Source organism: Sylvia atricapilla, chromosome 1 (assembly GCF_009819655.1).
Source record: "Sylvia atricapilla isolate bSylAtr1 chromosome 1, bSylAtr1.pri, whole genome shotgun sequence".
Taxonomy (NCBI): Eukaryota; Metazoa; Chordata; class Aves; order Passeriformes; family Sylviidae; genus Sylvia; species Sylvia atricapilla.
The window spans coordinates 152,715,543-152,743,423 of record NC_089140.1 but is presented as its reverse complement, the minus strand read 5'-3'; the positions used below and the strand labels follow the sequence as shown (position 1 = coordinate 152,743,423).

At 57.1% G+C, this 27,881-nt stretch overlaps 3 protein-coding genes across 6 annotated transcripts in view; 2 read left to right on the top strand and 1 right to left on the bottom strand.

The window, feature by feature from the left end:
* The first annotated feature begins 1,023 nt into the window (after positions 1 to 1,023).
* On the top strand, positions 1,024 to 20,883 carry PUF60 (poly(U) binding splicing factor 60). Of its 4 annotated transcripts, XM_066337209.1 has the most exons (11): positions 1,024 to 1,172; positions 4,378 to 4,467; positions 5,419 to 5,469; positions 9,245 to 9,406; positions 10,477 to 10,569; positions 11,550 to 11,763; positions 12,131 to 12,321; positions 15,265 to 15,400; positions 16,986 to 17,221; positions 20,019 to 20,342; positions 20,419 to 20,883. In XM_066337209.1, exons 1-10 carry the CDS (start codon positions 1,095 to 1,097, stop codon positions 20,316 to 20,318), a joined length of 1,551 nt encoding a protein of 516 aa, XP_066193306.1. In that variant the 5' UTR covers positions 1,024 to 1,094; the 3' UTR covers positions 20,319 to 20,342; positions 20,419 to 20,883. The 4 variants fall into 4 exon arrangements, with proteins under 4 accessions (XP_066193306.1, XP_066193298.1, XP_066193316.1 ...); XM_066337201.1 differs by having other exon boundaries at positions 20,019 to 20,883; XM_066337219.1 differs by lacking the exon at positions 5,419 to 5,469 and having other exon boundaries at positions 20,019 to 20,883.
* Positions 20,884 to 24,306: 3,423 nt separating this feature from the next.
* On the bottom strand, positions 24,307 to 27,096 carry LOC136375337 (NAD(P)(+)--arginine ADP-ribosyltransferase 2-like). The gene is made up of 3 exons (XM_066340795.1): positions 27,060 to 27,096; positions 25,465 to 26,240; positions 24,307 to 25,083 (listed from the first exon to the last, which is right to left on the bottom strand). Exons 2-3 carry the CDS (start codon positions 26,204 to 26,206, stop codon positions 24,998 to 25,000), a joined length of 828 nt encoding a protein of 275 aa, XP_066196892.1. The 5' UTR covers positions 26,207 to 26,240; positions 27,060 to 27,096; the 3' UTR covers positions 24,307 to 24,997.
* Positions 27,097 to 27,793: 697 nt separating this feature from the next.
* The window catches only part of LOC136372734 (NAD(P)(+)--arginine ADP-ribosyltransferase 2-like), a 36,715-nt gene continuing 36,627 nt past the window's right edge, over positions 27,794 to 27,881 (top strand). The window contains exon 1 of the mRNA XM_066337479.1: positions 27,794 to 27,874. Coding sequence (XP_066193576.1) covers positions 27,803 to 27,874 — 72 coding nt within the window. The 5' untranslated portion in view covers positions 27,794 to 27,802. The remainder of the gene's footprint in view (positions 27,875 to 27,881) is intronic.

Here is a 27,881-nt window from a genome sequence, read left to right as displayed (position 1 = left end):
GGATCCCCGGGCTGGAATCCCAGTCCCAGCAGTGGGATCCCCGGGCTGGAATCCCAGTGCCAGCAGTGGGATCCGTGTGCTGGAATCCCAGTGCCAGCAGTGGGATCCCTGGGCTGGAATCCCAGTCCCAGCAGTGGGATCCCCGGGCTGGAATCCCAGTCCCAGCACTGGGATCCCTGGGCTGGAATCCCAGTCCCAGCAGTGGGATCCCTGGGCTGGAATCCCAGTGCCAGCAGTGGGATCCCTGGGCTGGAATCCCAGTGCCAGCAGTGGGATCCCTGGGCTGGAATCCCAGTCCCAGCAGTGGGATCCGTGTGCTGGAATCCCAGTCCCAGCAGTGGGATCCATGGTTCCAGCAGTGGGATTGGTTTGCTGCAGTCTTAATTCCAGAGAGCTGGAGTGGGATTTTAGACAAGGGCTTGGAGTGGCAGGACAAGGGGGAATGGCTTTGCTCTGCCAAAGGGTTAGATGGGATTTTGGGAATAAATTCTTTCCTTTTGAGGGAAGAGAGTGCCTGGAAAAAGTTGTCCAGAGCAGCTGTGGCTGCCCCTGGATCCCTGGAAGTGTCCAAGGTCAGGCTGGATGGGGCTTGGAGCCATCTGGGATGGTGGAAGGTGTCCCTGCCCATGGCAGGAGGTGGCACTCTGTGAGCTTTAAGGTCCCTCCAAAGCATTCCACGATTCCGTGCTTTGGGAAAGTTTCAGTGGAGGTTTTAAAATGAGAACCTGACAAAGCTGAGTCACCAGAGCTGGGAGGGGAGCACAACAGGGACATGGGACAGTGGATCTGTCGAGGGGATGGAGATGATGTGGGGATTATCTGATCATCAGTTCACAGAAAACGTGGTTGGGGCGCTCTGTAAGCGTCCAACACATCCCTTGGTTTGTACAATTCCTGAGATGGCTCTTCCAGCAGGGAATGACGGGGCTGTGAGCTGGTTTTCCTGACATACAGCTCTGTTTGGGAAGGGTTTTTCAGCAGCTGTCGTGTTTGACATGAAATGCTTTGGTTTTCTGGGAAGGAAGGGACAGGTCACTCCTGTGAGAGTTCTCCCTGAGCATTTTCTCTTTCCGTAGGGTACGGAGTCCATTAAGATGGAAAATGGCCAAAGCACAGCAGCCAAGCTGGGGCTGCCCCCTCTCACCCCAGAGCAGCAGGAAGCTCTCCAGAAAGTGAGTAAAACTGGGGATTTGCTGTTTGGGGAGTGGTGGTTTGTGGGTTTTTCATGAGCCTCTGTCACTGCTGGGGACAAAGGGAACTCGCCACCAAATCTCTGGGATCGTGGCCGTGCCGGAGGGTCCCACAGTCACATCTGGGCCCAGGAATGTCTTGGTTTGGTTTGGAGTTCATGGACACTGCTGGGAGCACGATGGGGAATTGCTGGTGGGGTGGGTGAGAGTGGGAATTTAAAAAGTGAATCGGTTCAGGAAAATGGCATCCGAAGTCAGGTGGGAATTCTGAGCTGGGATGTGGGTGCCACAGAGTCACTGAGGAGCAGCTGCTGCTCCACGAGGACTGAAAATGGGATCTGCCACTGCCCACACCTGAGCACATCCCAGAATATCCCTGTGTTTGGAATGACAGGGATGGGGAGCCCTGTGTTTGGGATGACAGGGATGGGGAGCCCTGTGTTTGGGATGACAGGGATGGGGAGCCCTGTGTTTGGGATGACAGGGATAAAGAGCCCTGTGTTTGGGATGACAGGGATGGGGAGCCCTGTGTTTGGGATGACAGGGATGGGGAGCCCTGTGTTTGGGATGACAGAGATAAAGAGCCCTGTGTTTGGGATGTCAGGGATGGGGAGCCCTGTGTTTGGGATGACAGGGATGGGGAGCCCTGTCTTTGGGATGACAGGGATGGGGAGCCCTGTGTTTGGGATGACAGGGATAAAGTGCCCTGTGTTTGGGATGACAGGGATGGGGAGCCCTGTGTTTGGGATGACAGGGATGGGGAGCCCTGTGTTTGGGATGACAGGGATGGGGAGCCCTGTCTTTGGGATGACAGGGATGGGGAGCCCTGTGTTTGGGATGACAGGGATGGGGAGCCCTGTGTTTGGGATGACAGGGATGGGGAGCCCTGTGTTTGGGATGACAGGGATGGGGAGCCCTGTGTTTGGGATGACAGGGATGGGGAGCCCTGTCTTTGGGATGACAGGGATGGGGAGCCCTGTGTTTGGGATGACTGGGATAAAGTGCCCTGTGTTTGGGATGTCAGGGATGGGGAGCCCTGTGTTTGGGATGACAGGGATGGGGAGCCCTGTGTTTGGGATGTCAGGGATGGGGAGCCCTGTCTTTGGGATGACAGGGATGGGGAGCCCTGTCTTTGGGATGACAGGGATGGGGAGCCCTGTGTTTGGGATGACAGGGATGGGGAGCCCTGTGTTTGGGATGACAGGGATGGGGAGCCCTGTGTTTGGGATGACAGGGATAAAGAGCCCTGTCTTTGGGATGACAGGGATGGGGAGCCCTGTCTTTGGGATGACAGGGATGGGGAGCCCTGTGTTTGGGATGTCAGGGATAAAGAGCCCTGTGTTTGGGATGACAGGGATGGGGAGCCCTGTCCTTGGGATGACAGGGATGGAGAGCCCTGTGTTTGGGATGTCAGGGATGGGGAGCCCTGTGTTTGGGATGTCAGGGATGGGGAGCCCTGTGTTTGGGATGACAGGGATGGAGAGCCCTGTGTTTGGGATGTCAGGGATGGGGAGCCCTGTGTTTGGGATGTCAGGGATGGGGAGCCCTGTGTTTGGGATGACAGGGATGGGGAGCCCTGTGTTTGGGATGTCAGGGATAAAGAGCCCTGTGTTTGGGATGACAGGGATGGGGAGCCCTGTGTTTGGGATGACAGGGATAAAGAGCCCTGTCTTTGGGATGACAGGGATAAAGAGCCCTGTGTTTGGGATGACAGGGATAAAGAGCCCTGTCTTTGGGATGACAGGGATAAAGTGCCCTGTCCTCGGGAGGCTTTGTGTGGATGTCCCTGTGCTGTCACAGCTGTCCCCTGGGTGTGGTGGTTGGCTCCTGGCCTCACTCCCTCTGGCCTCTCTGAAGCTGCTGGGAGCAAAGCCCCGTGTCCATTTCCAAGTTTCCAAAGCCCACACCTCAAATCCCTGGGATAGACCCTGCCATTCCCTGTTAACTCCCAAACACATCCCTGGAGACCAGGTTCCCAGGGGTGTCTGTGTGTGTCCCAGGGAACGTGCACAGTGTGGGGATGAGGTTTGCCTTGGCACAGAGCCTCTGTGCCAGCACCACTGCCTCTGCCAGATTTGGAGAGGGCTGAGAGAAACCCCAGAGGAGCCTTGAGTGTCCAGGGAGGAGAGGAAAGGTGAACTGGGGAATTCAGGAGCAGAGCCAGAGGTGAACTGGGACGTTCAGGGAGCAGAGCCAGAGGTGAACTGGGACATTCAGGAGCAAAGCCAGAGGTGAACTGGGATGTTCAGGGAGCAGAGCCAGAGGTGAACTGGGGAATTCAGGGAGCAGAGCCAGAGGTGAACTGGGGAATTCAGGGAGCAGAGCCAGAGGTGAACTGGTGTGTTTTGGGAGCAGAGCCAGAGGTGAACTGGGGCGTTCAGGAGCACAGTAGAGGTGAACTTGAACTGGGAGTTTTAGGGAGCAGAGCCAGAGGTGAACTGGGACATTCAGGAGCAGAGCCAGAGGTGAACTGGGGCATTCAGGAGCAAAGCCAGAGGTGAACTGGGACGTTCAGGGAGCAGAGCCAGAGGTGAACTGGGATGTTCAGGGAGCAGACCCAGAGGTGAACTGGGATGTTCAGGGAGCAGAGCCAGAGGTGAACTGGGAGTTTTAGGGAGCAGAGCCAGAGGTGAACTGGGACATTCAGGGAGCAGGGCCAGAGGTGAACTGGGATGTTCAGGGAGCAGACCCAGAGGTGAACTGGGATGTTCAGGGAGCAGAGCCAGAGGTGAGCTGGTGTGTTTTGGGAGCAGAGCCAGGGGAGAGCCGGTGTGTTTTGGGAGCAGATGCAGAGCAGGCTGGGTGTGCTCAGAGGGGAGAGGCCAGGCCAGGGCTGCTCACGGGGAGCTGGAGGCCCTTCCCTCCTGTAGCACCTGTCTGTGCAGACGTTCTCTGAGAGGAGGGGACTGGAGGAGGCCGTGCCCCGCCCCGGGCCCTGCAGGTAAGGGGACGCGAGGGCGGAAGAGGGGAACGCCGAGCTCCCGCTGCATGCTGCTTCCCTGGGCTGCCCCTCACCACATCCTGCTGTGTCCCAGGGCCTCGAGGTGCTGCTGGGGAGCTGGGGGCAGCGCCCTGGTGCTTAGGGACGGAGATCCGAAGGTTCTGGGAGCTGTGGTGTGAAGCCAGGAGTCATCGTTCCCTGCCCCGCTGTGTCGTGCTGCCCCCACAGCCCCTGTTTCCCTTCCAGGCCAAGAAGTACGCCATGGAGCAGAGCATCAAGAGCGTGCTGGTGAAACAAACCATCGCCCACCAGCAGCAGCAGCTCACCAACCTCCAGGTGAGACCCCCACTCCGAGCCGCTCCCTGTGCCTCGTGCTCCCCCCGACACGGTGGAGTTCTCAGGGCCCTCGGAACCAGAGCACAGCCCTGAGCCTGCAGCTCCCCCAGGCACCCTGACTGACCTCACAAATTGCCCGCAGATCTCTTTTTTTTTTGTTCCAAGAGGAAACGGTTAAAAAAAAAAAAAAATCCTGTCCTGTTGGATGTCCCTTCTTGAGATACAAGAAGCCAAAGACTTTGCCGTGGGTTTTGCTTCCGAGCCACGTTTGAGGTGGTGAAAGCAGAAGGGATCCTGGGAACAGTGTCCTGTCACTATCTCCTCTGCCTCAGAGAAGGTCCCTGTGTCCCCGTGCTGCCCCGTTTCCCTCCCCTGCACCCAGGTGCTCTCAATTTTGGAGAAGTTCTGTTGACTGATCCTGCTTGTACTGGAATGCCCGTACCGGGAGAACCCTTAACTGGGGTTTGACCTCCTCTCCTCCAGAGGTTCCTGGAACACACCTCACTGCCTTTACACCAAGTCAGGAAGCCCAAAGCAAGGGGCTTTGCCTGAGGAATCCCTGTGGATGTGCTCTCCCTGCCCGGCAGCTGAGGCCGTTCGGGGCTGTGCCTGGTTCTGAGGGTCTGCTCTAATTGAGGGGCTCCTTTTAAAAATGCTGGGGGTGAATCAACGACAGCGGTTGCAGAGATTTTACCGTTTGCCTCGAGTCCCCCCTGGGATCCCACCCTGCTTCCCGAGGCAGCGGCAGCAGCACGAGCCCACCCCTGGCCTGGTGGGACCGGACTCGGCAGGGTCCTGGCGCCGGACAGTCCTGGGGACCAGGCAGTGAGGGCCGAGGAAGGAGAGGCCTCTCCGCAGGTGCCCCTGTGCCGCCGCTCTGCTTGAGTTTGTACAAACAGCCGTAGTATGCTCAGCTCCAACAGACTGAACTCTGTCTTTACTGTCTTTCAGATGGCAGCAGTGACAATGGGCTTTGGAGATCCTCTCTCACCTTTACAATCGGTCAATAGACATATTCACTTCTTCTGGGGCACTTGTCTTAGTCAGGGCCTAGCGTGGGGACGTTCGTAGTGGTGCCAATGCTCTTGTCCGCGCCCAGCGCAGCCCTCCCACATCCCCACCTGTACTGGACACGCCCAGGAGCAGAGCGAGGTGTCACTGCCCCGAGAAGACCCCCAGGCTGTGCCAGTCTGCGGGGACACTGCCACTCGGGGGCAAAAGACAGCTTTAGATTTCCACCAGTTGTGAACACACCCGTCAAATTGTGGGAGCTGCATTTCTAGGGATGCTACAGTTCTGAGGTCCCGACCTCAAACTAACGGCCAAGGTAACTCACCAAAGGGGCGACTTCTTGTGGAACGACCTCCCAGCACCCAGAGCCGGCCGGTGCTGGGGAGGGCCGGGGTGCCGGAGGTTGGCAGAGCGTGGTGTAGCCCAGCTCAGACTCTCTTTACTGTGCACGGTGCAGACCAGGGCGATATGGCACGTTCCAAAGTTGCAGCAAAAAGCAGGATGGAAGGGACAGAACCACGGGAGCGAGCAGAGAACTCGGTGTGACCCTTTGTGCCCTGTGCTCTAATCAGAGGCCACAAAGAGCTGGATGACTTGGCGTGATGCATCCTCTCCTTTTTCCTACGTGTGCTGGGCAGAGTGTCCTGTGACTCCTCTCTGCGCCCCAAGGTTCATTCGTAAATTCGTTTGCACGTTTGTAAATACCTCTCCATCTTGCTGGAACGTCAGACTTGTGCCTGGTGTAAAACGCAGACGGAGGTTTGAACTCCAAAGAAAAAGGGCACTGAAGTGAAATCCCCAGTCTCCCTCCTTTGGCAGCGGGTGGTGTGTCAGTGGGGAGCCAGGATGGGTGTTCTGGGACAGGGATAAGTTTGGAATGGGACAGAACAGCCCTCTTGGTGTGGATTTGGTAGAGAGATGGTGTTGGAGCCCTCATGCCCAGCAACTCCCCCCATCCCTGGAGCTGCTGCCTGACAGTGGGACTGCAGCAGTTTGGCCTTAAATTGTTTCTGGCTCATTCTCCCCAGCTGGGCACAGCTGAGTTGGTGGCACAGGAAGGTTTTAATGGCTTATGAACCCCAGGGCTCTGTGCTGTGACTCCTTTTCCTCAGCCATTCCTCCCTCAGGAGTCACAGGTGGACACAGCCCAGGAGCAGGAGCCTGGGACAGCTCAGAGCAGTTAGGATATCCCATTCTTGGCAGATGCTTCATCCCAGAGCCCATTCGGAATGCACAGAGTGCAAACAGCACTTTGGCTGTTGCCAAGGTTCCCCAGTTCCTTTGTGGAGGCAGCACAGCCTGAACTCCTGAGCTCCGGGTCTCAGGGCCTGAGTGACAGCTTCCCATGGGCTCAGCCCTCCCTGCACAGGTCACAGTGTAGGATCCCCACGTCCCTTCACCGTCCCCTGGTGTCACTGTGTCGTGACCGATGCTTGTGGCGAGGGTTGTGCATCACCTGCTTTGATTACAAGAGCACCCCGAGGTGGGGTTTGTTCCTGTCCTTAAAATAACCTCCCAAATCCCTTCAGAGCACAGCTGCAGGTGGGGGCTGCTGCCTGGCTGAGGCTTCAAGGTGCTTTTCCATGTCACAGGAGGAGAAAGAGGTACAGGGGATAGTGAAATCACTGCTGAGAGCAGTGAGATGTCCCTGACCTGTGCTGAGCTCAGGTGTCCTGGAGTCAGCACAGCCCATCTCAGCTCTGCCTTCTGCAGCTCCAGAATCCCAGGGTCACTCAGGCTGGAAAAGACCTCCAAGGTCATCGAGTCCAACCTGTGCCTGATGCCCCACGTTGTCACCAGCCCAGAGCACTGAGTGCCACGTCCAGGTGTTCCCCGAACACCTCCAGGGATGGGGACTTCACACCTGCCTGGGCAGCCTCTTCCAGTGCCTGACCACCCTTTCCAGGAAGGAATTCTTTTGCTGTCTGAAAATCCTGAGTCCTCCTCACTCTCCCACCTCTCCTTTAGAGTCCTGTGGCAGGGCAAGGTGGGGATTTCCTCCTGCAGAGGCGCCTCCCTGGGACACCCAGGGTGACACTGGTGGTGGCTCTGACCCCCCTAAATGGATACAGACCGAGGGGTTTTCCTGCTCCAAAGCTGGGAATTTGCTGGAGCACCTGGGAGAGGACCCAGCCACTGTCCTGCATGTGCACGTGCCATAGTCCTGCTGGTCACAGCCTGCAGAGTAAAGAGAGCCACGACCCAGCCGTGCTGGGAAATCCTTCAGCCAGGCAAGGGGCAAGCTGGATGTCACCACAGGAGCAGCAGCTGGGCTTTAATGTCACCTCAGGAGCAGCAGCTGGGGCTGGATGTCACCACAGGAGCGACATTTGGGGGTTTAATGTCACCTCAGGAGCAGCAGCTGGGGCTGGATGTCACCACAGGAGCAACATTTGGGTCTTGATGTCACCTCAGGAGCAGCAGTTGGGGTTTAATGTCACCTCAGGAGCAGCAGTTGGGGTTTAGTGCTGGCTCAGGGACAGAGTGTGGGGTGAGAGCTGTCCCTGTTTGCAGTGTCCTGTACGGAATGGCAGGAGCTAAACCCTCCCAGGTTGTTTCCTCCTGTGGCCAGTGGCAGTCCTGGACAGGTGCAGTAGGGAGCAGGAGTCCCTCAGGCACAGGCTGTGTCCAGATGAGCTCTCCCTCCTTTTGGGCTGCAGCATCCCCAGGCAGAGCTCTTGTGCTCCTTAGGGCACCCCCAAAAATCAGCCTCGAGAAGTGCTTTCCCTCTGCCCCAGGGGTCCCCAGGCATGGCAGAGCTCCTCTGCTCATTAGGACACCCCAAAAATCGTCTCTTGGTTGCAGCCCCTCTGCCCTGGGGGGGCTGGGGAGGGAAGGGGGTGCTCAGAGCTCCCTGCTGCGATGCTGGGCAGGGCCAGAGGCATCACCTGCTGCTGCTGCACCAGCCTCTTCCTGCCCCAGGTGTGTCCCACCTGCCCCAGAGCCATCCCCTCGCATGCAGGCAGTGACTCCTCCAGAGCCACGTCCCTCAGCAGCTCTAGAGCTGCTCTGGGGGGGTGACAGACACGAAGGACACACTGTGCTCTGCTTTTGGGATCCCTCCTGTAAGGAATGGTGGCTGGATTTGTCTCGAAGACAGGTTTCCAGGCAGGCTTAGGACGCAGTAGCAGAAACGCTCCATGCGGCGCCCGCGTGTCGGGGCCGCACCAGTCCGGCCAGTGCCGCCAGGCAGGGATGAGTACTGGCACCACACGCTTCCCAGGAGTCCCACTGGGCCATGGGAGTGTTTGGCTTTGCTGTTGAGCTGCGGAAGTGGTGCCCAGTACTGGATCTCGGACTGCCGGGGGCGGGGGGAGGCTCTGGTGCCGGAGGGAGCTGGGGGGAGGTTCCCAGTCCCCTTTTGCTGCCGGGGGAGGACGGGGCGGGGGTGGGAGGTGCCGCTGGATCTCTGCTCTTGGGGGGGAGTGGGAGGGATTCTCCCGGTGCCCAGAGCTGAGCCCTTTGCTGCCTGGAGGGGGAAGCTGCCCCTAGAGTGAAGGGATTCCCTCCTCCTGCAGGTGTGGCTGGAGATGAGATCAGGCCGGGGGAGAACCCGGCCAGAGAGGGGCCGGAACGTGTCTGCCCCAGGACGTGCCAGACTTTTTATCCGGGACTGAGCCGGACGGATCCGCTCCAGCGCCCTGTGCAGCGAGCAGGGAAACCCTTCTGATGATCCAGGCTGTGCCAGAGCTGCCGGGAGGGAGGCAGGAGGGGAGGAGGCCACGGCCAGCCCGGCACTGACCGGCCAGTCCTTGTCTCGCTACAGATGGCGGCTCAGAGGCAGCGGGCGCTCGCCATCATGTGCCGGGTCTACGTGGGCTCCATCTACTACGAGCTGGGGGAGGACACCATCCGCCAGGCCTTCGCCCCCTTCGGGCCCATCAAGAGCATCGACATGTCCTGGGATTCCGTCACCATGAAGCACAAGGTGGGATGGGGCTGCCCAAGCCGGTGGGAGGTTCCCTGCCTGGTGGCACGGGGTAGGACTGGGTGAGCTTTGAGGTCTTGTCCCACACAAACCTTGTTGTGGGATTGTCTGGATCTGGCAAAGAAGTGGGGAGCTGTCCTGGGAGTTCCTTGGGGGCAGTGAGAGCTGGTGGTGATGCCCCAAGTGATGTCCTTCTGCAAGGACATTTCTTTCAGCCATGTGCTGCCCTGCTCCATGGACTGTCCCTATCACAGAATAATGGAACTCTTCAAACACAAAATAAGCGGCTTTGCAGAAGTCTGGATGAGATACTGGGAAGGAATTCTTCCCTGTGAGGATGGGGAGGCCCTAGCACAGACACTGTGGCTGCCCCATCCCTGGAATTGTCCAAGGCCAGGCTGGATGAGTTTGGAGCAACCTGGTCTAGTGGAAGGTGTGCAGCTGGACAGATTCTAAAGTCCCTACAACCCAAACCTTCCCATGATTCTATGATTCCCAGCCCTCAAGGAACATCCTTTTCTCTTCAAGGCTTTCCATATGCAGCCAGAAGAGAAAAGGGCCGTTATCCCCATGAGGAACAGGCTCCTTTCAGCACTGGGGGTGAATATTTTGCAGCTCCCTGATCTGCTTAGGGCAGGATTCTGTGGTGGCAGCCAGGCGTGTGGGGGATGAAGGGAATCATAGAATCTTTGAGGTTGACACTGAGTGCCACATTCAGGGATGGGCAATCAGCACCTCCAATGCTTGACCCCTCTTCCAATGAAGAAATTCCTCCTGATGTCCAACCTGAAGCTGTGCTGGAAGTGCTGACAAGGCAGCAGCCCTTAGCTGGGTGGGGTTTTGCTGTGGGACCTCGGAGTGTGAGAGGCTCCAGAATCAGCTGCCCTTGGGGGAACCTCTGCAGCCTGTTTCCTGCCATAATAAAACAATTCTCTAAGGAATCTCTTTGGGCCACGAGCAGGAATCAGTGTGATGGGAATCAATTCCAGCTGTGGGCAGCTGTTCCTTGGAAACCTTGGCTGCATTAGACAGGCACAGCTGGAGTGACTGATGGTCTCCTCCCCTCCCAGGGCTTTGCCTTTGTGGAATACGAGGTTCCTGAGGCTGCCCAGCTGGCCCTGGAGCAGATGAATTCTGTCATGCTGGGGGGAAGGAACATCAAGGTGAGTAACGTGCCTGCTCTGAAAATCCCTGCTTCTCTTTTCCTGGGAATGGTGCTTTCATGCCTGGAAATGCTCCCCACAGCACTGTGACAGGGGAAGGAGCCTAAAGACTGTTCCCTGATGGACCTTGATGTCCAAGATGGAGCCCACGGTGGCTCTGGGTCCCTCCTCTGCAAGGAGAGATTTCCCCAGCCTCTGAATCTCACCTGAGATTGGCTCCAGGGAATCCACTCAGGTTTTCCTACCCACACATGGAGATGGAATTCTCTTGAAGACAAAGCAGAGATGATTGTTAATATCTTACCTGGTGTCTCTGACACGCCCTGAGTGTGTGCAGGGTCCCATGGCCCAGGGGGTTTAGGAGCCCCTGAAGGAAAGGGAAAGGAATCTGTGATCTGCTTGCAGAATCCTTCTCAGTCCCTGGGAGCTGGTGTTTGGAAAGTCAGGGAAGGTGGATGGGAGAGGTACAGGGAGGAGGGAGCAGAGCCCAGGATCCTGCTAGTGCAGGCTGTTCCTGGACCTCTTCCCTCTGCTGCTGATGGATGGTCCTCTGAGGTGTGCACAGGAGCCAAGTGCTGCCCTGCTCCATGGACTGTCCATCTCACACAATAATGGAACTCTTCACATGGGAAAATCCTTCCCAGCTCATGGAGTCTCCAGTCTGTGACCCGTCCCCACCTTGAGCACCATGTCCAGGCATTCCTTTGACATATCCAGAGATGGAGACTCCAGCACCTCTTTGGGCAGTCCCTTCCAATGCCTGACCACCTTTTCCTTGAGGAAATTCCTCCTGATGTCCAGGCTGAACCTCCCCTGGCACAGCTCAAGGCTGTTTCCCCTTGTCCTGTCTCCTGGTCTTTGGGAGCAGAGCCACAAGGTCCTCCCTGAGCCTCCTCCAGGCTGATCCCTTCCCCATCTCCCTCAGCCTCTCCTGGTGCTCCAGGCCCTTCCCAGCTCCATCCCCATCCCTGTCCCTGCAGGTGGGGAGGCCCAGCAACATCGGGCAGGCTCAGCCCATCATTGACCAGCTGGCAGAGGAGGCCCGGGCCTTCAACCGCATCTACGTGGCCTCGGTGCACCAGGACCTGTCTGACGATGACATCAAGAGCGTCTTCGAGGCCTTTGGGAAGATCAAATCCTGCACCTTGGCCAGGGACCCCACGACAGGGAAGCACAAAGGCTACGGCTTCATTGGTACAGCCAGAGGGGGCTGGGGATGTCCTCTGCTTTCGGGGTGGCTTTGGGGTTGGTTGGGTTTCCTACCCTTAAGTGGTAGGAGTAAATTTGGAATAAATTTGCTAGGTTTCTGTGTTTAGAAATATGATTTATGGTGGGGGTGAGGGGGTGAGGTCCTGGCACAGGGTGTCCCAAGAAGCTGTGGCTGCTCCATCCCTGGCAGTCTCCAAGGCTTGGAGCAACCTGGGATAGTGGAAGGTGTCCTTGCCCGTGGAAGGGGACAGAGAGTGGGACTGGATGGTCTTTAAGGTCCCCTTCCCACCCAAACCGTTCCATAATTCCATCGCAAAGTTCTCATTTGTGGATGAATGATCTCTCCCTGCAGAGTATGAGAAGGCCCAGTCCTCCCAGGACGCCGTGTCCTCCATGAACCTCTTTGACCTGGGGGGTCAGTACCTGCGGGTGGGCAAGGCTGTGACGCCCCCCATGCCACTGCTGACCCCCGCCACACCTGGAGGGCTGCCACCTGCAGCTGCTGTGGCTGCTGCTGCTGCCACGGCCAAGATCACAGCACAGGTGAGACTGGGGATGGATCAGGGGAGGGACAGGTGAGACTGGGGATGGAACAGGGGAGGGACAGGTGAGACTGGGGATGGAACAGGAGAGGGACAGGTGAGACTGGGGATGGAACAGGGGAGGGACAGGGACAACTCAGACAGGGACAGCACAGGTGAGAATGGGGATGGAACAGGGGAGGGACAGGTGAGGGGATGGAACAGGGGAGGGACAGGGACAGCTCGGACAGGGACAGCTCAGACAGGGACAGCACAGGTGAGATGGTGGAGGTGGCTCAGATGGGGCACAGGTGAGAAATAGGAATGGAACGGGGGAGGCACAGGTGAGACTGGGGATGGAACAGGAAAGGCACAGGTGAGACAAGGGGGTGGCTCAGATGGGGCACAGGGACAGCTCAGACAGGGACAGCACAGGTGAGATGTGGGGAAGGATCAGGGGAGGGACAAGTGAGACTGGGGATGGAACAGGGGAGGGATAGGTGAGACAAGGGGGTGGCTCAGGAGAGGTACAGGGACAACTCAGACAGGGACAGCTCAGGTGAGATGTGGGGATGGAACAGGGGAGGGACAGGTGAGACAAGGGGGTGGCTCAGATGGGGCACAGGGACAGCTTGGACAGCCCAGGTGAGATGTGGGGATGGCTCAGATGGGGCACAGGTGAGAAATAGGAATGGAACGGGGGAGGCACAGGTGAGACTGGGGATGGAACAGGGGAGGTACAGGGACAGCTCAGACAGGGACAGCACAGGTGAGATGCGGGGATGGAACAGGGGAGGGACAGGTGAGACTGGGGATGGAACAGGGGAGGCACAGGTGAGATGGGATGGATCAGGGGAAGGATAGGTGAGACAAGGGGGTGGCTCAGGGGACGTACAGGGACAACTCAGACAGGGACAGCACAGGTGAGACTGGGGATGGAACAGGGGAGGGACAGGTGAGACAAGGGGGTGGCTCAGGGGAGGCACAGGGACAGCTCGGACAGCACAGGTGAGATGTGGGGATGGCTCAGATGGGGCACAGGTGAGAAATGAGGATGGAACAGGGACAGCTCAGATGTGGCACAGGTGACACACAGGGACAGCTCAGATGGGGCACCAGATGTCCCCAGGTGAGACACGAGGGTGGAGCAGGGACAGCTCAGGGCACAGCTCAGGTGAGGCACAGGGACAGCTCAGAGCACTGCACAGGCTGCCCAGAGAAGCTGTGGCTGCCCCATCCCTGAAGTGTCCAAGGCCCTGGGATAGTGGAGGGTGTCCCTGCCCATGGCAGGGGGTGGGACTGGATGAGCTTTAAGCTTCATTCCAACACAAACCATTCCAGGATGCCATGTCCCAGGATTTCACACGTGGAAACTTGTCCCTGGCGCCTGGGGAATTTGAGACACCAGGTTGTGGAATGATCTGGCACAGCTGATAAGAACTTTATTTCAAGAACTGGTGGGGAAGGGTGACGATTTGCTAATCTGGAATTGCTAATCTGGAATTGCTAATCTGGAAATGAAACCAGCAGTGAGGGAAAAAGAGTTGCAGGAGAGGCTGAGAGAAAGCAGGGAAGGATATGGAAGTGGGAGAGGGATGAGAGCAGGAGCAGTTGTGTGAGCTGCACTGTGGTTGAAGGTCCCACCTGCAGCAGGGTGGAACAGGCCTGGAAAGGCTTTAGGCTGTTGGGAAACAGGGAAGGAGCAATGTTGGGTATTGATGCAGAACTTGAGTTCTCTGATTTAGTTTTCCTGAAGTACCAGGAGCTCCTGGGTGGGATTACTGGGCTCAGATTCCCATGGCTGTGGCCCCATCCCTGCCTTGGGCAGCAGGATCCCCTCTACAGGGAAAGAAAATCCCAGCACTGTTGTTTTGGGATTTTCTTGGGCAGGAATTGCTGCCCCTGGTGCTCCTGCAGCAGACCTGAGGCTCCAAAAGTGTTCCTGGGGAAGGTTTCCCTGAACCAAGGGTGGAGGCAGGAGTGGGAGGAGCTGCCCCTCAGGTGGAACCTGCAGGTCCCCAGGAAAGATTCCACAGGTCTGGAAACCTCTGCAGTCAAGGGAGGGAGGAAGCTGAGACATGGCTGGAATTACTTGGATCAAAATCACTTTGGGAGAGAAAAATGGACTCTGGTAGAGATGCGATATAGGCATGGATAAATCCTGCTGTTCTGTCAAGAAACTGCAGGATCTGTTCCTGTGAGGAGAGGAACAAGGGTCACTCCTGTCTACCAGAGGTAGGAAAAGTCAGACTTGAAAGGAAGGGAATGAATCAAAAGTATTGGGAGAAGTTTTTTTAGCCCTTTCCATGAGAAGTGGGGGCAGGTGGTGACCAGTGTAGCCACAAATCCCAGTGGTTTTGTTCCAGCACTTTTCCCATTCCCCTTCTGGAATTCTCCTTTTCCCATTCTCCTGGAGGTTCCTCTCCAGTGGAAATAGGAGTGGCCTTGATGGGATGAGCTGGATCCCAAAGTTTGGGCATTTTTATTGAGGAGAGTGGAGAGGGATATCACAGCAGCTTTGACTCCATGAACATGTGAGAGTGGAGGGACAAAACCATGGGATCTGCATCAGGGATTACAGGAACCCCGAGAATACAGGGAAGAGAAGGATGGGAGCAATTAAATCAAGACTACCGTGGCCTGGAAAGCAGCCACAACCAAAAATATCAGGATCCTGGGGTCTGTTTTAGGCTTCCATGGAAATGCTTATTCAGCTGGATATTCCTGCTGAATGCTGTTGGAATTCTGGGCACCTGGAGTCGGGGTGTTCATTGGGATTTGAGTTCCAGGAGAAGGTTTTTCTTCAGAGGTTCTGTTTCCCTGCGGGACTGGGTGGCACCTTTACCTTCCCCAGCAGCACTGGGAGCTCCTGGGAATGGGAATATGTGGCATTTCCCAGGCAGCTGAGCCTGGCTGGATGCTCTGCAGGGCCCAGGGATAACCCACGGTGTTCTGTGTCCCGCAGGAAGCCGTGGCAGGAGCTGCAGTGCTGGGCACATTGGCGACACCGGGGCTGGTGTCCCCTGCCCTGACCCTGGCCCAGCCCCTGGGGGCTCTGCCCCAGGCTGTGATGGCTGCACAGGCCCCTGGTGTCATCACAGGTGGGTCTCCTTTCTGCTGGCACCTGTGTCCCCTTTCTGCTGGCACCTCTGTGCACTCTTCTGTCACCTGTGTTCTCTTCCTTCTGTCGTGTGTGTGTGTGCTCTTGTCACCTGTGTGCTCCTCCTGCTGCCACCCGTACATCTCTCCCCTCCTCCTGTCACCCATGTCACCCCTCCTCTTGTCACCTCTGTCCTCTTGCTGCTGTCACCTGTGTGTGCTGTGCCTCTTGTCACCCATGTCCCTTTTCCACGGGTGGGACTCTGTGCCTGGGGTCCACTCAAAGCTGGAATCCTGCTCCTGCCTGGATGAGAACTGAGATGTTCTGTGGATTAGTTTTGGTGTCCAATAGATGGGACAGGCTGTGGGTTCCCAGCAGGAACACCTGGCATGGTGGGGGGAAAAGCTGGATAATTGGCACTGGGTGTCCCTGACCACTGTCCAGGTGTCCCTGACCACTGTCCAGGTGTCACTGACCACTGTCCAGGTGTCACTGACCGTTGCCCAGATGTCCCCAACCATTACCCAGGTGTCCCTGACCACTGCCCAGATGTCACCAACCATTGCCCAGGTGTCACTGACCACTGCCCAGGTGTCACTGACCATTGCCCAGGTGTCCCTGACCATTGCCCAGGTGTCACTTACCATGGCCTGCGTATCACTGAGTGTTTCCCAGGTGTCACTGACCATTGTCCAGGTGTCCCTGACCATGGTCTGGGTATTGATGACCATTGCCCAGGTGTCACTGACCGTGGTCTGGGTATCAATGACCACTGCCCAGGTGTCCCTTACCATTGCCCAGGTGTCACTGACCGTTGCCCAGGTGTCCCCAACCATTGCCCAGATGTCCCCAACTGTTGCCCAGGTGTCACTTACCATGGCCCGGGTATCACTGACCATTGCCCAGGTGTCACTGACCATGGCCTAGATATCACTGAGTGTTTCCCAGATATCCCTGACCACTGTCCAGGTGTCACTGACCATTGTCCAGGTGTCCCTGAACATTGCCCAGGTGTCACTTACCATGGCCTGGGTATCACTGAGTGTTTCCCAGGTGTCACCACTGCCCAGGTGTCACTGACCATGGCCTAGATATGACTGAGTGTTTCCCAGATGTCCCTGACCACTGCCCAGGTGTCACTGACCATTGTCCAGGTGTCCCTGACCATGGTCTGGGTATCAATGACCATTGCCCAGGTGTCCCTGACCATTGCCCAGATGTCACTGACCATGGCCTGCGTATCACTGAGTGTTTCCCAGGTGTCACCACTGCCCAGGTGTCGCTGACCATTGCCCAGATGTCACCAACCGTCACCCAGGTGTCACTGACCATTGTCCAAATGCCACTAAATGCTTCCCAGGTGTCAACTGACCACTGCCAGGTGTCACCAGCCATCGCCCAGGTGTCACTGACCATTGCCCAGGTGTCACTGACCATGGTCTGGGTATCACTGAGTGTTTCCCAAGTGTTCCTGACCACTTCCCAGGTGTCTCCAACCATCACCCAGGTGTCCCTGACCACTGCCCAGATGTCCCCACCCATCACCCAGGTGTCCTGACCATCCTCCTGTCCCTTTGCTCTCCCAGGTGTGACCCCTGCCCGGCCGCCCATCCCGGTGACCATCCCGCAGGTGGGGGTTGTGAATCCCATCCTGGCCAGCCCCCCGGCGCTGGGGCTGGTGGAGGTGAAGAAGGAGAAGGAGGAGGAGGAGGTGTTCCAGGAGTCGGAGCGGCCGGAGATGCTGAGTGAGCAGGAGCACATGAGCATTTCTGGCAGCAGCGCCCGCCACATGGTCATGCAGAAGCTGCTCCGCAAGCAGGAGGTGAGGCCAGGCAGGTGACAGCTGCCACCTGTGTGTCCCAGCCTTGGCTCTGCAGGTGGAGGGGCCTCAGGGACACCCACAGCACCTCTGAGCCCAGGGGACACCCACAGCACCTCTGAGCTCAGGGGCCTCAGGGACACCCACAGCACCTCTGAGCTCAGGGAACTCGGGGACACCCACAGCACCTCTGAGCTCAGCAACACCCACAGCACCTCTGAGCTCAGGAACACCCACAGCACCTCTGAGCTCAGGGGACTTGGGGACACCCACAGCACCTCTGAGCTTAGGGGACACCCACAGCACCTCTGAGCTCAGGGGACTCAGGGACACTCACAGCACCTCTGAGCTCAGGGAACTCGGGGACACCCACAGCACCTCTGAGCTCAGGGGACTCGGGGACACCCACAGCACCTCTGAGCTCAGGGGACTTGGGGACACCCACAGCACCTCTGAGTTCAGGGGACACCCACAGCACCTCTGAGCTCCAGGGGACTTGGGGACACCCACAGCACCTCTGAGCTCAGGGAATTCGGGGACACCCACAGCACCTCTGAGCTCAGCAACACCCACAGCACCTCTGAGCTCAGGGGACTTGGGGACACCCACAGCACCTCTGAGCTCAGGGGACACCCACAGCACCTCTGAGCTCAGGGGACTCAGGGACACCTGGCCTTGCTCTTCAGGATTGATTTACGTGGAGTGCCAGGATGCAGGGAATGAGTTCCCCCTGCCAGAGGGCTGGGTTGGGTGGGGCATTGGGAAGGAATCCTTCCCTGTGAGGTGCTGCCCCATCCCTGAAGTGTCCAAGGCTGGACAGATCTTGGAGCATTCTGGGATAGTGGAAAGTGTCCCTGCCCATGGCAGGGGGTGGGACTGGATGAGCTTTTAGTCCCCTCCATCCCAAACCATCCTGGGGTTCCATGATCTTCCTCAAGTCCCTTGGAGGGCTCAGGCCCTGGTGAGGTGTCTCTGACCCAACCTTGTCCCTGGTGTCACTAAATCAAACCCTGGTGGCCTTTGGGCTGGAAGGGTGGGACTGGCACGGGCCAGGCCAGTCTGTTCCAAGTACCAAATTTTCCTTTTCCCCACAACAATCCCTAGTGGGGTGAGTCCTGTCCAGAATCCCAGAGGAGCCCCCAGTCTGGGTGACATGGTGGACATCGGTGACAGGTTGGACTCAATGGTCTTAGAGCTCTTTTCCCACCTTAATTAATTCTGAAACCCTGAGGTGTTGATCAAACAGAAGTTCATGGGAATTGCAGTGAGGAAGAGGACAAGAATGAGGGATAGAAAAAGCAAAATGGATTTTTGTGAGGGCTCTTGGAGGGGACTTGGTAATCTTGTTCCTTTGCTGGAGGTTCCTGACAGATTTCCCGAGCTTTGACAGGAAATCTACAGTATTTCTTCCCCATTTGCTAATAGGGACAATGCTGGCAGCATTCCCTAAGGAATGAGGGTTCCCTCTACTTCCCAAGGATGCCTGGAGTTAAACACACCTTGGAGCTCCTGCCCCAGCCCCACAGTCTCTGTCACAGCCACCTTTCCCAAAGGTGACAGTCGTGTGACAGCCTGCCTTGGGAAAAGCTGAGCAGAGCTAAATAGTCTTATTTAAGGTTTAAAAAAAAATTAAAACTCAAAAACCCCCAGAATTTGTCTTTTTCAATAGAATGCTCCATCCCAAATTGTTTGGAATTCTGAGGCTACAAGTGCCCTTGATTTGGGCTGTGAGGAACAGGCACAGGAAACATTTTCACATGGAGCATGGATTGGGATGGGGCAGAGCCTGGAATGCCCCAGGTGTGCCAGGGCCAGGTGCACAGAGGGGTGGTGGAATTTCTATCTTTGAAGGTACCCAGAGGTCACCTGGAGCTGGAGCTGAGGCCAGGTGACTTCCAGCTGTCCCTTCTGATCTGGGATCCTGAGGGGCTCAGTCCTGGAAGGGCTGGGTGCAGATGTGTGTCCTCTTGGGAGCACCCAGAACACCTGGGGGAATCCTTCAGCTGTACTGGGAGAGGAGAGGAAAAGAGAACAAAAAGAATTGTGATGGAATTGTTGAGGAAAAGCCAAGAACCCCTGGATGGCAGCAGCACAGGGAAAAATGAGAGTGGTGCCCAAGGCTCACTGTGCTTCCAGGGTGTATCCCAGGAAAACCCAGGGGTGTTCTGATCCAGAGGCCAGCAGCAAAGAGCCTTTGAAACTCAGGAATGATCCCTGAGAACCTGAGCCATCAGTGCTGTGGAGGGTGTGTTGTGCTTTGAAAACAAACCAAGTGAGAGGCTCTAAGTCAGAAATACAGTTTAATGAGAAGAAAAGGGGAAAAAAAATAAAATAAATGCAACAATACAAAAAGAAAAACCACTGACAGAGTCAGAATTCACCCTGATGAGGGTGATGGAAGCAGTCCAGGTGAGGTAGTCTTCCTGAAGCAGTGATCCCATAGAAAGGTCTGGTAGCTCCAGTCCTCTGGGAATCCCTTGTACTGTCCCAAATCCCAGTTTATATCCAGGTGAGAATGCTTGGCTCCTCCCCGTGGGTGGAGCATCTCCCAGTGGGATGATGAGTCATATATTAATTACGTCCTTGATGGCCCATTAAAGAGAGATAACACCCGGAGAGAGTTATCTATGAGTCATGCACAAGGCATTGATGGGCCATTAACTGAAGATGGTGATAGAATACATCCCAAACTACACCCCAGGACAGGATGGCTGGAATGGCCAGCCCCAATGGGATTGGGGTGCTCGGGGTGTGTCCTCTGCATCTCCAGACCCTAATTCCCTCGTCCCTTCCCTCGCAGTCCACGGTGATGGTGCTGAGGAACATGGTGGACCCCAAGGACATCGACGACGACCTGGAGGGAGAGGTGACGGAGGAGTGCGGGAAATTCGGGGCCGTCAACAGGGTCATCATCTACCAGGAGAAGCAGGGGGAGGAGGAGGACGCCGAGATCATCGTCAAGATCTTCGTGGAGTTCTCCATGGCCTCAGAGACTCACAAGGCCATCCAGGCCCTCAACGGGCGCTGGTTCGCCGGCAGGAAGGTGGTGGCTGAGGTCTACGACCAGGAGAGGTTTGACAACAGCGACCTCTCGGCATGAACTGCAGCCCAGGGCTGGGCTTGGGTCTGGGGAGTGGCCTCAGTTCTGATCCCTGGGCTTGGATCTGATCCCTGGGCTTGGATCTGGGGAATGGGCCCAGCTCTGATCCCTGGGCTTGGATCTGATCCCTGGGCTTGGATCTGGGGAATGGGCCCAGCTCTGATCCCTGGGCTTGGATCTGGGGAGTGGCCTCAGCTCTGATCCCTGGGCTTGGATCTGGGGAGTGGCCTCAGCTCTGATCCCTGGGCCTGCCTAAGCTTGGCTTCTGGGAATTGGTCCAACTCTGATCCTGGGGCTTGGTTGAGCTCAGATCCAGGGAATCAGCCCAACTCTGATCCCAGGGCTTGGCCAAGCTCAGATCCAGGGAATCAGCCCAGCTCTGATCCCAGGGCTCGGCCCAACTCTGTTCCAAGGAATTGGCCAAGCTCTGCTCCGGGGTCTGGCCCTGCCCCCTCTGCCTCCCTCAAGGATTTTTGTAGCCAGTGTATAAAGGACATTCCAGGACATTCCAGGGCAGGCACAGGCATCTGGTGTCTGGGGAGTTGACATAAAAACACAAAAGAAAGCTGTTGTCACTTGTCTGTGTGTGTGTGACAGGGCTGCCACCTCCTCAGGGCTGGGCCTGAAGAGGTGCTGTGGGTGCCCCTTCCCAACCCCGAGATTCCTCCAGGATGGGCACCAAGGGCTTGGGATGGAGCCAAGGGGGAACCTGTGGTGGGAGAGACCACCCTTGGGGGCTCCTGTCCTGGCAGAGGAACTGGGGGTGCTGGGAGGGAGCCCTGCTCCAGAGAGAGCCCTGATCCGGAGGAATTGAGCTGGGCCTGTGTTTAGGAATTCCACAGAATTGGGATCCAGCAGGAGTCTGAAGGAAATGGTCCTTTTACTTAAGAAATCCAGACGTAAGCAGGATGATCTCCAGGGAACGGCAGCAAGCAGGGAATTCCGAGCACAGTTTCCACAGCTGGGGTTTGGGATGCTGGGGTCTGTGGCAGCTGGGGTTTGGGGATTTGGGGATGCTGTTCCTATGGCAGCTGGGGCTTGGGATGCAGGGATTTGGGGATGCTGTGCCTACAGCAGCTGGGGTTTGGGATGCAGGGATTTGGGGATGCTGTATCTACAGCTGGGGTTTGGGATGCAGGGGTTTGGGATGCAGGGATTTGGGGATTCCATGCCTACAGCAGCTGGGGTTTGGGATGCAGGGATTTGGGGATGCTGTGCCTACAGCAGCTGGGTTTGGGATGCAGGAATTTGGGGATGCAGGGATTTGGGGATGCTGTGCCTACAGCAGCTGGATTTGGGATGCAGGGATTTGGGATGCTGTGCCTACAGCAGCTGGGTTTGGGATGCAGGATTTGGGGATGCTGTGCCTACAGGAGCTGGGGTTTGGGATGCAGGGATTTGGGATGCTGAGATTTGGGGATGCTGTATCTACAGCTGAGTTTGGGATGCAGGGATTTGGGGATGCTGTGCCTACAGCAGCTGGGTTTGGGATGCAGGATTTGGGGATGCTGTGCCTACAGGAGCTGGGGTTTGGGATGCAGGGATTTGGGATGCTGTGCCTACAGCAGCTGGGTTTGGGATGCAGGATTTGGGGATGCTGTGCCTACAGCAGCTGGGGTTTGGGATGCAGGGATTTTGGGATGCCGTGCCTACAGCAGCTGGGGTTTGGGATGCAGGGATTTGGGGATGCTGTGCCTACAGCAGCTGGGGTTTGGGATGCAGGGATTTGGGGATGCTGAGATTTGGGGATGCCATGCCTACAGCAGCTTTAGCGCTGTCTTTGGCAGCCCTGAGCTTTCAGGGCTATCTGCACAAACCACTGAGCAGCTCCGTCTGTCAAAGGAGCCTCTGGCGTTGAGGGAAAACCTCCCCCAAGCGCAGGGCGAAGGAAGCACGGGAGCCTGTTCCCGGAGCGCTGGAGCTCGGGCTGAGTGCGGCCGGGGCCGGGCTGGGAGGGGCTCGGGGCCGGTCCGGCCCTGCCCATGGCAGGGGCTGCCCCAGAGCAGCTTTCCAGCTCCCTCCCGGGCCGTGCTGCGGGCTCCGAGTCCAGCTCTTCTCATCCCTGAAGGGAGCAGCGCTGGGGATGGGCCTCCACATCTGGGCTCACAGATCCAGCTGCTGCCAGAGCAGGGCTCCTGTGAGCCAGGAGCTCCATCAGAACACGGTGTCCAAATCCCCGTGGCTGCTGGGAAAAACAAGCAAGGAATGAGGGGCAAGGATGGAGAGGCACCCGAAGAACCGAGTGACACGCAGGACCCTGTCCAGGAGAGGAAACTGCACCTGCAGGAGGAATGCAGGATCCTCACACAACACCTGGACACGTACCTGGGAAGGGCCGAGCGGCTCCTGCAGGGAAACAAACGCCTGGCAAAGGAAGCCCAGGGCACCGAGGAGCAGAGGCAGTGTTACCTGTCCTGCGGGGCAAAGCTCAGCCGGGACCCCCCGGACATGGTCATCACCCTGGAGGAGCAGAACCGCCGGGAGCTGGCCCAAATCCAGGCGCAGAAGGAGCAGCTGATCCCACGGTACGCCGGCAAGGAGCAGGAGGTGAGGAGCGCCCTGAGGGACACGGAGGCCTCGGCCTCGCTCCTGAACACGGAGCTGCAGCAGCTGGAGCCCTGCAAGGAGCAGAAGGTGCAGGCGGAGCAGAAGGTGAAGGCACTGGAGAAGGAGCTGCGCGTCACCAGGATTCGCTGTGCCGAGGAAACCAGCGCCGTCAGGAGCACGTTCCGGCGGGACAAGGCCGAGTGCGAGCGGCAGTTCCAGCACAGGATGCAGGAGCTCACCTGGGGAGCCGAGGAGGTGGCGCTCCAGGCTCTGGTCCAGCACGTGGAAGAGGTGAAGGCAGAGAACAGGCTCCTGCGCCAGGAGCTGCTCGGCCGCCTCCAGCACTGCGAGCTGCTCAGGGACGCCAAAAGCCGGCTGCAGGACCAGCAGGAGCAGCTGCTCCGGGAGAAGCTCTGTGCCCAGGGGGCAGCGCTGCTGACACCTGCACACAGCCGGCCCTGCTCCCCCGCCAGGGCGGGCCACTGACCCCAGGCCACCTGTCCGTGACCTGGGGGAACTGAACATGGAGGCGACCAAACCCTTCTGGCAGTGGAAACACAGAGAGGTGTGAGCTCTGGTCACAGCGATCCATAAAATACATTTATTGACTAGATCTATATCGAGGTTCTCCTTCTGTCTCAGAGTAGGGCTGGCTGCCATGTCCCTGGAACGATTCAAGGCCACGGTTGGATGGGGTTTTGAGCAGCCTGGCCCAGGGGAAGATGTCCCTGCCCATGGCAGGGCTGGCACAGGACGGGCTTTAAGGTGGCTCCATCCCAAACCATTGCAGAGCCCCGGGGCCGGGATGGGGCGGGGCGGGCGCTCGGCAGCGCCACCAGCTCGTGCTGCCGCCTGGTGGTGACACCCGGAACTGCAGCTGAGGGGGCGGCGCATGCGCAGCGCTGCTGTTTAACCATGCTCGCTGCTGCCCTCCAGTGGGCAATTCCTGAACCACAACGGCACGGCGAGTTCTGGAGATGTGCGGGCTACAGAGGGAAAATCACACAATTTGAAAGAAAAAAAGAATTTCCTGAGCGAAACATCAGGTTTTTTTTCACAAATGAATGGTTTGTGGTGCCTCTGCTCTCTTTTATGCATTTTATTTTTCATTCTTTTTCTTTCTGTTTGATTTTCTTCTTTTCCTCCCAATACTATTTCTGTTGCATTGCCTCAAATCAGGAACTTTAGAACTGGCCCCAAACTAATCATTTATCCTTTTCTAATTGCTCTGAGCAGCCCCCCCCCCCCCCCTCCCCTCCAGGCCACTCCTGCTGCTCCAGACCCTTCCCCAGCTCCATCCCTTCCCTGGACATGCTCCAGCCGCTCCAGGTCCTTCCTGTGGGGCTGCAGTGAAAAAGGAGTGCAGAGTAAAAATGGAAAAATGTTTTTCCATTGCTTCTCTGCAGATCGAGGTTTGAAAAATAAAGGTTTCATTTGCCACTAAAGAAAACATCAGGAACTGCGTTATTTTAGGAAATGAGGCACCCTGCAGGAAAGGGGTTAAAAGAGCTGTAGCAGATACATCAGGGGAGCCAGCAGCAAATTTTGGTAAACTTTTGATAGGCTAGGCCAGCAAGGACCAAATTTCTGATGAACGTTTTATAAACCAGGCAAGCAAGGAGCATTTTTTTGGATACATCAGGCGAGGCAGCCAAGGAGCTTTAGGAGGTGGCCGTGCCGTTGCCACTCCCAAACCCCTCAACCCCTCTGTTGGGAAGTGCCCAACCAGCCCCAGGCACTGCCCAATCTCTGCTGTCTGTGCTGTCCTGGGCTGTCCTGGCAGCTCCAGCCCTGCCCTCGCTGGTCCTGCTGGATTTGTGCCACTGTCTCCTGGGCAGCTCTCGGAGGGGCTTCCCCAGGATGGTCCCCTTGTTACAGTGACCATGGTGACCACAGTGGCCACAGTGGCTTCATGGATCCCTGTGGCCACAATGGCCATAGTGACCATGGTGTTTCCGGTGCCCAGAGTGGTCACAGGGGCCAAAGTGGACACAGTGACCACTGTGGCCAAAATGACCATAGTGGAGATTGTAGCCTTGGTGGCCTCAATTCGCTGCAGATCCTTGTTGTCTTCGCGGTCATGGTGGCCACAGTGGCCTCCTGGGCCACAGTGACCCTGGTGACCTCGTGGCTCAGAGGGTTCTGGTGGCCACTGCCATGGCCACGGTGGCCAGGAGAAGACCCCCGAGGTGGGGAGAGTTTCTGGAGAGGCTCCCACCTGGGGACACAAAGAGTGGGGTCAGGGGGACCATGGGAAGATGGGGTCAGGAGGCATCAGGAGGGCCATGGGGAAAGGGGGGGCCCTGAGGGTGTGGGGGTCAGAGGAGGCCATAACAAGGTCCCTGTCCCCTGTGCCCAGCCATGGGTGACCTTGTCCCCCCAACCCCAATAGGTGTCCTCGGCACTGGACGTCCCTGTCCCCCTCACCTGGCACTGGGTGTCCCCAATCCCCTGTGCCCAGCACTGACTGTCCCTGTCTCCCACCCACCGTGGGTGTCCCTGTTTCCTCTGGGCCATGGGTGTTCCCAGCGCTGTTTCTCCTCATCCCCAACCCTCACTGAGTGTCCCCAATCCCCCCAGCTTGTCCCCTTGGTGTCACCTTTCAGCCACTCGCAGTCGTAGTTGCTGGAGTTCCCTGTGGACTGAAGCTCAATGTGCATCGTGTTCCAGCTCTTACTGACACCAATGACCTTGAAGATCTCGAAGGGTGGGATCAGCACCTCCTCCTCCTTTGGATACATGGAGAATCTCTGGATGTCCACACCGTGGCACGTGCGCACCTTGAACATTGTGGCCTGCCCAAAATCCTGGGCCACGTTTTTGTTCAGCGATGTTGACGTGAATTGCCCAAAGCGGACTTCATAACCCTGCTTCGCATCAAAATGGTAATTCCTCACTCCCCGGAACACGTTCTTACAATCGTTTGGGCGTCTCAGCTTCTGGAGGGCCTGGGTCAGCAGCAAATGCAGGGATTTGAAGTGGAATTCATTCCAGTATTCCCAGCTGGATTTTCCAGCTGTTCGCATGGCCTCGTTGAACCTGCGGTATAAGTCAGTCTCCCTCATGGTGTAGGCCATGAGGGCGATGGCCTGGTCTGGGGTAAGAGGGTATGAAACAGATCCTCGCTCCTTCCACTTCTCCCTGGCGATTTCCCAGTCATATTTAAACTTCTCATTCCTGAGGAAGTCAGAGTCCTGGAGTTCTTGGGACTTGATGGTAACACTGCATTTCAGGTACTGGTCATCAAAGGAGTTCTTGGCCATGTCCAGGGGCACCACATTGATGGCCACAGTGGCCACGGCCATTGCCAGCAGTGCCAGGGTGTGAGCCAGGGGAGCCATGGAGAAGAGAGGCCACAGGGACCAGTGTGGGACACTGGGGGACACAGAGGGGACACTGCGTGACACAGGGAAGACTCTGGGGGACACCAGGGGACACTGAGGGACATGGGGGGACATGGAGAGGCTTCCTTGGGGAGAGGCTGGGGCAGGAGACTGGGGTCAGGCTAGGAGGGCGGCAGCCCCGGCCAGGAGACCCCTGGACATGTCTGGGACTGGATCTCAAATCCTGGGGTCAATCCAGGAGCCCCCCCCAGTGCTATCCAGGCTCCCAGATCCCCAATCCCACTCCCTCAGTCCTGTATCCCTCCTCACGGGGTCGTCTCAGCCCTCCCGCAGGACCCTGACGCAAATACTGGTGCCACTTCCTGACCCCCACCCCAAGCAACCGCTTTGTCCCCAGCACTCCAATCCCACTCCCAGAGTTTTGTGTCCAACCCTCCCAGTGTTTCCCAGTGCCTCGATTACCCCAATCCCTCTCCCAGTCTCTTGTATCCTTTCCAGTCACCCCGTGGCCCCTGGAGCCTGACCCAAGAATTGGGGTCCTCAGTGTCCCCCTTGTCCCCCTCCCATATCCCAGTCTCTCTCCCAGACCCATGAGATCCCCGGTGGCCCCCCAGGAGCCCGATCCCATCCCATGTGTCCCCCAGTGTCCCTCAGTGTCCCCTAGTGCCCACTGCCCCTCCCACAGCCCTGTGCCCCAAATTACTGCCCCCAGACCACTCTATGACCCCAGTCCCAGTCCAGTGACTCTCCCAGTGCCCTCCAGACCCAAATCCCTCAGTCCCCTGTCCCCCCTCAAGTGTCCCCAGTGTCCCCCCAGCCCCTGATACCGAAATGGGCCGGAGTGAACTACCGGAGAGAACTGGAGGGATCACAAAGCCGGAATTCTTGATCAGCTTGGACTCACCGCGGATCTCTCCTGGTGCTGCAGCTCAGGGGGATCTTTGCCGTGGAATTTATCCATCAGAATCATAAATATTCATGAAGGTCAGCCTCCTGTCTAAGACACAAACAGGAGCTTTCCTGGAAATCATTTGCATGGCTCCATCTCTCTCTGGAAATCCCTCTATTGTCCTGAAGATTTCTAAAAAGGGATCTGGGGGTCATTTTCATTGACTGCCCCAATATCTCAGATGGCCTCGCCTCAAACTTCCACTTTTGGCAGGCGCTGCTCCTTTTGTTAGAGAACGTGTCCAAAACCCACACAATAGTTCCCTTTATCTCTATCTCACAGTTTGAGCCGTGTTTATTCTCCTGTGTAAATACTTTTATATCCTTTTATCGTTTTTGCTGATAAGTCTTTAAGCTCTACCCAGCACCTTCAACATTTGGGGTAAAGCTTCCAGAGCTGCTCCAGCAGGTCCCCCCCAGGCCAAGGATGGCACTGGTGCTAAACTGGGCTAAACCCAGCCCAAATCACCAACCCCAAATGATTCCTCTCCCATATTCCTGCTTCGAATGAAATGTGTGTGAGGTTCCCAAGGATCCTGCGTGAGGTTGAGAGAAAGAGACGTTCCCACAAGTGTTGATGTGGGGAGTGACCTTGAGCCCTGCTAAAGAATTGTCTCTTTTTGCTGGTTTTGACAGAATTCTTTAATGGAATTGTTTAGACAGAATCATTTAATTGAATGGCTTTGCACAATGGCCTTGGTGGCCACAGTGGTCACAGTGGCTG

Bases quoted from the DNA above. Each gene is read 5' to 3' on its own strand.
- LOC136375337 (XM_066340795.1), bottom strand. From the start codon at position 26,206: ATGGCTCCCCTGGCTCACACCCTGGCACTGCTGGCAATGGCCGTGGCC. The intron at 25,084-25,464 runs GTGACACCAAGG...TTGTGTCCCCAG, and splicing joins CGACTGCGAGTGGCTGAAAG to GTGGGAGCCTCTCCAGAAAC.
- PUF60 (XM_066337209.1), top strand. From the start codon at position 1,095: ATGGAAAATGGCCAAAGCACAGCAGCCAAGCTGGGGCTGCCCCCTCTC. The intron at 4,468-5,418 runs GTGAGACCCCCA...ACTGTCTTTCAG, and splicing joins AGCAGCTCACCAACCTCCAG to ATGGCAGCAGTGACAATGGG. The intron at 15,401-16,985 runs GTGGGTCTCCTT...TTGCTCTCCCAG, and splicing joins GGCCCCTGGTGTCATCACAG to GTGTGACCCCTGCCCGGCCG.